At 32.0% G+C, this 8,394-nt stretch overlaps 1 protein-coding gene across 3 annotated transcripts; it reads left to right on the plus strand.

Moving 5' to 3' along the window:
• The first annotated feature begins 2,005 nt into the window (after positions 1 to 2,005).
• Positions 2,006 to 6,067, plus strand: TRP1 (telomeric repeat binding protein 1). 3 transcript variants are annotated; one of them, XM_079015256.1, is made up of 10 exons: positions 2,006 to 2,374; positions 2,991 to 3,094; positions 3,535 to 3,694; positions 3,785 to 4,325; positions 4,416 to 4,583; positions 4,673 to 4,752; positions 4,850 to 5,067; positions 5,165 to 5,416; positions 5,505 to 5,568; positions 5,651 to 6,067. In XM_079015256.1, the coding sequence occupies exons 3-10, from the start codon at positions 3,614 to 3,616 to the stop codon at positions 5,816 to 5,818; spliced, it is 1,572 nt and encodes a 523-aa protein (XP_078871382.1). In that variant the 5' UTR covers positions 2,006 to 2,374; positions 2,991 to 3,094; positions 3,535 to 3,613; the 3' UTR covers positions 5,819 to 6,067. The 3 variants fall into 3 exon arrangements, with proteins under 3 accessions (XP_078871382.1, XP_078871381.1, XP_078871383.1); XM_079015255.1 differs by lacking the exon at positions 2,991 to 3,094; XM_079015257.1 differs by lacking the exon at positions 2,991 to 3,094 and having other exon boundaries at positions 5,222 to 5,416.
• Positions 6,068 to 8,394: the final 2,327 nt, after the last annotated feature.

Genomic DNA, 8,394 nt, shown 5'->3' on the forward strand with positions numbered 1-8,394 from the left:
GCTGAAGATGTAATTAATATCCATTATATCTTCAACATGTAATATGCATTAATTACTTTCTTAAAATAGCTAAAATGATTGGTCCATAATCAATAATACATGCACACAATAGATAGTGAAAACAAAATAACTTAACCCTATATATATATATATATATATATATATATATATATATATATATATATAATATTGAATATGCATATCTACATAATGAATATATAATAATACAAATTAAAGATAAGCATCGACTCGGACCCGGATCAAGAACCAATTTATTAGGAACTGACCATCGAGAACCAGACCGAATACCTTGCTTCCGGTTCTATTCGATTCTACAAGTAAATGTGCTTTTTTGGATGTGTTCGGTTCTAGACCCTGCACGAACCAAACTGAGAATCAAAGAACCCATTTAGTGAGAAATAAGGAATTAAGAACCATACCTAATACACCGGTTCTAGTTTCGGTCCGGTTCCGATTTTATTCCGGTCAAGTTTGATTCCATCGGATAAACACTCGTCACTAATACAAATATGAATATGAATATATGCGTTATTTTTTTAGCAATTTAAAAAAAAAAAAAAAGAATTTTGATGAATAATTTTTTCTAATTATTTTTTAGAAAATAAACGACTTTCTAAAATATTACTATTAAATTGGAAGTTACTGAATGTTTAAAATATAATTTACCCTAAATTGCCATTATTAAATATTTAATAGCGATACAAAATAACCCATATATGATTATTATTTAAATTTGTATATTGTTTGAAAGAAATTAAAGTTTTTTTTAGAAAACTTTGAGTTCTCAACAACCACACGCCAAATTTAGTATCCAAGCTAAATGTCCAAAAACTAATTCCGACATAAAACAATAAAACCAAATAAATAGTCGGCATCCTAAGATAAAAGCGTTTAATTTAAGCAAATCAATTAAATTAAAGGATTTTACACGAGATGGTGTGTAAAATCTAGTTACCTTGTTTACCCTATTTACATGTGGTGTGATTTTATAAAGAGGGTTAAGTGTCTATCTTCTTGGCACGTGTAACGGTGTAAGTAGCTCCTTCTCCTCCTTTAATTCCTTATCGCCGGTCATATTCAATCCGTTTATGAAAAAGGGATAATACTTTGGGCATAAAGCATCCAATACTAGCTCGTTTTCCTACCACGTAGGATTGTATGTATTCTACACTTTTATCCTACATGTCATTTCCTTATCTTTGCCCATCCATTTCAATATATTTCCTACAAATAAACTCTTTTTACCTATTGTCATTCCATCAATTGAATATTTGACCTTCTATTCTAAATAAAGTTATTATCTTTGTTTATTTATCCCCCAAAAAACTGTTGTTATGAATAAATTGTAGTACTGATATAAGATTGCACTTAAAAGGTTTTAAACATTTAAAGATAGATGTTTTCTATAGTTTACATCTACATCCTTGACATTTATGATGTTTATCCCGTAATAATGATGTGTTGTTATAAGAATTATTATATATTTATAAAGAGTAGAATACAAATTTCATTTAGAAAGACATGTTGATTAATTGGGGTTTAATATTTTTATTATTTTTTTAAATAGATGAAGTAAAATACTACATGGATATAGTTCGGAAAAGAAAAAAAGGAGAGGGAGTCTTTTGTTAAGGACTTGTCTAAATTTAGAAAAATAAATTCAAATGGATGTCCGAAAAGAAAAGGCTAAAAGAAATGAAACACCAAATATGAAATTACAATTTTATCCCTGCTCTCTTGGTGACCCAACGTTTTTCTCGATCTGGCTAATGCTCTAGACACCACTGGATTTCAGACAGCTTTCCACGTGGAGACATCTGGGAGCATGTTGGGTGAGTGTGTGGGTCATCTTGTTGCGTAGAACCGGTCTTATAGGGTGCCGAGGTGTGTGTAACCTGCTGTAGCCGGTAATACTCGAGTCTTTTACCGATACATCCGGTAACAAGGGTCAATGAGTATAAACAGTTGGGGGTTTAAGGCCAATGGTTGGGTGGTTTTCAGAGGGTTTTTGTTTTTCATCCTCATCTCTCATCTCTCAACTATAATTCATCATCTTTTCAAGAATTTCTAGATAGAGAAAGTGAAATAACAAAGAGAGAGAAAATTAAGAAGAGGTTGCGTCTGAAACAAATCAAACAACATTTGGTGTATGAAGGACAAATGAGATTAATTATCAAGGGTGAAAAACTCATGGGTTTTGCTTGATCGATAACAACTTTGGTGATCTGGGTTTGTGGGTTTTCGATCATTCCATTTTCACATTTCCTAGTATGTATAAAATTTGCTTCAGAAAATCGGGATCTTGAAGAAACTGTTTGGTGAATTCTTGGGCAAATCGCGGGTTTTATTAGAGGTGAGAGAAGATTTTCGAGATTGGATTGGGTTGTTGCTTTCTTGTAAAGTTTCAAACTCTTGATTTGTTTCTTGAGTTTTCCTGATACAAATTTTAACTTTTGATGGAAATTTCTCGAATTTCCCTCCAAATTCATCACAACCAAACAAGCATTATCGTACAGTTTTTACTGTTTTTTTTTGGGTTTTCTTTTTGTTCTGAATTTCGATTCTGATGGGTTCGATCTAAGTTTTTATGTCTGAAATTCGTTTCTATGTTGGCAAAATTCAGTTACCATGTAAGATCCTCCCAAAATTCTCATATTTTCATTTTCCGGGTAGGCTTGACGACCATGGAGTTCGTTTCTAGTTTGATCTGCTTTTGGGTTTTAGATTTTAAACATCATCAAAAGAAAATATTATAATTTGTTTTCGCATACAGATCTTTTCGAAGCTTTCTTCAGGGTTTTTACGAGGGGTTTGAATTCTTCTCCCCTCTTCATTTATTTCAATCCTAATCCCATCGTCTTCCGGATTCAAACCCTTTTCAATTTCAACTTTAGATTCTTTTTCCATATTGAGTTTTCGTGCTTTCTAAACCTTTTATTGATATAAAGTTCCATCAAATATCGTAACAGTGCTCTTTGTTTCAATGGAGATTGCTGGTGGTGTGCCCTACCTTTTCTGAATCGTGTGTCAGATTCGTACTTGCTTGTGCTTGTTGCTTCCATGGAGATTGGTGGTGTGCCCTACTCTTAAACAATTCTATTTCAGATTCATACTTCCTTATCAAATCAATTCATCATCTTTTTTCCTTTTTATAACTATCATCATGATCTGCATATGCTTCCTCGTTCTGTTTACTGATCTGAATTAAAAAAAAAATCATTTTTTTACAAATTTAGATCTTAAAATAATTTTAAGGTGATATTGAATCAGTCATAGTAACAGTGATCGTAAACCTTGATACCAATGCCGTCTATGTGTTTGATATATCGCTTCACAGAGAATTTTCTAATTTAAATACATGAAACCCAGGGCTTCTGATCTTTTTATCAGCTGGCTTTTTGCAGTAAACAAACACAATGCAGTAATCGTAGTATCTTGTGTATTTGTTCATTTATTATTCATGAATCATTACAGATTGACCTGAATGTTTGATAAATGATAAATTTCTTCTAGGTGTCAAATCTTTGTAGACTTTCAAGAAGATTGAGAAAACATGTCGTGAAGTGTTTGATAAATTTCTTGATACCAAGATATGGTGTTACAAAAGAGACTAGAATATGGATTCAATGGTTACAAGGTGCCCCCAACGCCTCGGGCTCCAAGATCAGCCAGGGTAAATCCGGAAATGTCTAATTTTCCAAATTCCCAAAAGTCATCATTTTTTTTATATAAAAAGAATCCAATTTCATGCTAATGATTTCAGAAAAGGGCTTCAAAATCTTGGAAAAAGAACGAAGATCATAACAATAATCGAATGTGTGCATTCGACTTACTAGCCACTGTTGCTGGAGAGTTATTACATGAAGGTGATAAACCAAATCAAGAAGAAAACAAAGCTTTTAAAACAGAAGAAAAAGATTGTGATCAAGGAAGCTGCAATAAGAGCTTCTTTTTGTCTGAGATTATCTCAAAAGCTCCGGTTTCTGATTCCGGTCCTACTTCCGGAATCACTGTTTCCGACTTCTCCCAGAAGGCTCCATCTGCTCCAAAATCTGTGGAAATTTGTAAAATAGAAGATATAAACAATAAGGAAATGACAAATGAGGTTCCCACCAATGGGAAGCCTCCACTTGTCAACAATTTAGATAGTAATGTAAATTTAGTTATTAGAGATGATGACGAAAACTCTTGTGGATGCACTCAAAATAACAAGACTTTTGGGCCACCTTCACGTATTGGTGACAGACGAATTAGAAGATTATTGGCATCCAAACAGTGGAAAAACTGTCCAAAATTTAACGATGGTAAGTAATTATGATTAATTAAGTTGTTATATAATTGTGTTTATCTTTACTCCTTTTCTTGAATTTGAATGGGATTTAATGTCATTTCAGATTATCGTAACAAGAAAAGTTTCTATAAACATCAAAGATCTTTAAGGGATTACCCGTTTAAAAAACGAAAACTTTACCAGTTTGACAATCCTTCCAGTTCCAATGAAGATGGATCCAGTTTGGGTCCCACATCTCAAGATCCTGCCTTTCAAACTCAAGATTCTCATGGTAAATGACACCCTTTTGAATTTTGATGTGTATTTAATCTTGTCCACTCTTTTAATTCAAAATTAAAGAATCTTTTTTGTTCGACTCAGTGAAACTCAAGATCAAGTCTTTTAGGGTACCCGAGTTTTTCATTGAAATACCCGAAACAGCAACCGTTAGTTCTCTAAAGGTACATACTTTTTTGTCAACTTATATCGAATCTTTTCTTGAATGGAAACATTATTTGTAGTTAACGGTTGACTTATGTTGACTTTTTATTTACATAGAGAACGGTTATGGAGGCTGTGACTGCTATATTTAGTGGTGAGTTACATGTTGGTGTGATGCTTCGAGGGAAGAGAATTAGAGATGATGATAAAACTCTTTTACAAACGGGTATTTGCCATGATAACAAGCTAGATGCTCTTGGTTTCACTTTAGAGCCTAATAAGTTTCAAGATCGGTATGTGGTGTCGCCACCTGGCACTCCCAAGTCATTAACAAGGTAACTAAACTGTAAACCACCTTAAATTTGGTATACATAATATGTCATTAATGATAATAGACTAATATCTGTGTAATCATTTCACATTATTTATTAGGTATTCTAATGAAGTAGTAGTAATCCAGCATGATGATGCACCTGTGACTAATTCTAGGAACATAACTGAAACGGGTGGTGTTGGTGTGGATTCACGGGCACTGGTGGCGGTTCCGGCCTCCAACAGTGGTGGTGGACTGGCGGTGAGGAAATCGAAGCATGCTGAGGTGGCACAACGGAGGATTCGTAGGCCATTTTCGGTATCTGAAGTGGAGGCTTTGGTTGAAGCGGTTGAGAAGCTTGGAACAGGAAGGTAAAAAGTTTTATTAAATCTATTAATTTATTTATTTAAAAAAAAAAAAAAAAACGTTGTTGAAGAGATTTGATATTTGAATCTTCAGATGGCGTGATGTTAAATTGAGAGCTTTTGATGATGCAAAGCACCGGACGTATGTGGATTTGAAGGTATTTATTTTATAGCAATAATTTGTTATTAGGGCATATTGTAATTTGGTTGTTGTTATAATTTGGTGGATTTTTGATGCAGGACAAGTGGAAGACACTTGTGCACACAGCGCGGATATCACCACAGCAAAGGAGAGGTGAGCCGGTCCCACAGGAGCTTCTGGACAGGGTGTTGACCGCTCATGGTTACTGGTCATATCACCAAGCTAAGAACCAGTTCAAGCAAACAGAAATTTGTCGATTACTCTGAACTCTAAACTCTAAATAAAAATGTACAGATAATAAAAGTAGATAAGTATGGATAATGGATTATTTCTTCCTTTTTTTTTTGTTTCGGGTTCATGGGTTTTACTTTAGTAGTTTCTTTTTTGTTGTTACCATGTATAAAGAAATTGGTTAGAGGGGGTTGTGTTTTTATGTCTTTTCTTGGTGCGACGCTTGTAAAAATGGGCAGTCGATGGAATAAAAGATGATTTAAGATAATAGATTCTTTTTCAAAGTGTTGATTGTTCATTTTGTGTATCGTAGAAGGTTTACATATAAATGTTGGGATATATACAGTAAAGTCCCAATATTTTCATCGATTTGACAAGAAAGTCCTAAACTTTATTTTTTTGACAGTAAAGTCCAAATTACCGGCAGTTTTTGACACTTTTACCCTTTTTTCTCGGTTATCCGGTAATTAGGATTTTTTTGTCAAAAAAAATAAAGTTTAGGACTTTCTTGTCAAATCGTCAATTAGGACTTTACTGTCAAAAAAATAAAGTTTAGAACTTTTTTGTCAAATCGTTGAAAATATTGGGACTTTAGTGTATATATAACTTTTTTTGGTTAAAATTTAATGGTATGATACTCTTTAAGCGTAAGAGTTATTGAAACCTTCATTAATCTGCTAGATCGTATTGAAATCCTTAACGTTTTGCTTCTTGTTAAATTGTTTTTTTAATCTCAAGAAACCGACATTGAAAAAAATTGAGATAATCAAGAAAGAAAGAAAGAAAGAATCAGGGTAGTGTTGACTTTTTGCAACTCCAAAAATGGAGAAATAAGAAACCAAAAAAAAAACGAAATTACCATTCTTTCCTTTCTCCACATTCACACCCTTTTGACTAGACATGTGTTGTTTGTGTTTGTATAAAGCCAGGACAATTTCGTTTTTTTAGGTTTCTAATTTCTCCATTTTTGAGACTGCAAAAAGCCAACACAACCCTGGTTCTTTCTTTCTTTCTTGATTATCTCAATTTTTTTCAATGTCTGTTTGTTGAGATTAAAAAAACGATTTATCAAGAAGCAAACGTAAAGGATTTCAATAGGATCTAGCTGATTAGAGAAGGTTTCAATAACTCTTATGCTTAAAGAGTATCATACTATTAAATTTCTAACCAAAAAAATTATATATACACTAAAGTCCCAATACTTTCAACGATTTGACAAAAAAGTCCTAAACTTTATTTTTTTGACAGTAAAGTCCTAATTGACGATTTGACAAGAAAGTCCTATTCTTTTTATTTTGTTGACAAAAAAGTCCTAATTACCGGCTAACCGGGAAAAAATGGTAAAAGTGTCAAAAACTGCCGGTAATTTGGACTTTATTGTCAAAAAAATAAAGTTTAAGACTTTCTTGTCAAATCGATGAAAATATTGGGACTTTACTGTATATATCCCTATAAATGTTTGTAGTTTAGTTGTTGTGTTTGACAGAAAAAACTATTTTTTTTGCTGAAAAGTTAGTCTGTAGTTGGTAGCCGAAAAAAGAATAGTGTTTGGTAAAACAAATGATAGGTTAGATAACAAATGTAAAATGACAGTTACGTACATAATTAAAATCTAATGTAAAATGAAAGAAGAAAAACTCTTCCGAATATGGTTGTTTTCCAAGGTAATGGGACGGGTGTTCCTTTAGGTCTCTTTCATCCGAAATCTTTCTTATCTTTTTTTCTGCTCGACACCCTTGATCCTTATAAATTAGTGTATACGTGTCAAACACAACCGAAAACATTAACAATTTTTGAAACAAGGTGGGTAAGCTTGCCGATTTGGTTGGTTTAATGGATTTGGCTTAAAATGATTTTTTTTTTATGTAAAATCACACATTTATTTTTATGAATTAGATCTTTTTAAAACACTAAAGAAAATCATACAATCAATGGTTTGGACTCAAAATGGAAAATAATAGTACAAACTCCAAAATTCCGTAACTTGTATACGTTTGTTTGTTTGTTTTTTTTTTTTTTTTTTTTTTTTTTTTTTTTTTTTTTTTTTTTTTTTTTTTGTGTGTGTGTGTGTGTGGTGGTGGGGTGGAGTGGGGGTTAGAAAATACATAATTTTTGTAGTTGATATACAGTTAGTTTTCAAAATCGTTGTAGATTTTAAGCTTATTATTTTTGTTTAAAAATCACCGATACAACAGCCTATAGCCTTTGCCTTTGGAGCTTAATTAGTTGGCATGCAGATGTCCACGTGACATCCAACTATGTTTATATGGTTGTTAATGTAGTCTACGTTGACATGAATCATTATTGTTATATTTCATACTAGTTTATAACCCGTGAAAACCACGGTTATAAAATTAATTAAACTTTAACAGCGAGAACTCAAAATTATTAATCAATTATTTTAAATAAATTATTAATTAACTGATATTCTTTTAGTTATATAAAATTTAATCATTAATTTAAATAAATATATGAAATTCTATCACCTTATAATTTATATTAATTTTATTTTAATTTTTATTCTAATATTATTAATTTATTGTAATTAGAGTAGGAAATTTAAATTTTAAAATTTGAAATTAAGAATTAATAAGTTGACAAATGGCATACA

The sequence above is a fragment of the Lactuca serriola genome, chromosome 8 (assembly GCF_051521515.1).
Source record: "Lactuca serriola cultivar US96UC23 chromosome 8, Lser_US96UC23_V15, whole genome shotgun sequence".
Taxonomy (NCBI): Eukaryota; Viridiplantae; Streptophyta; class Magnoliopsida; order Asterales; family Asteraceae; genus Lactuca; species Lactuca serriola.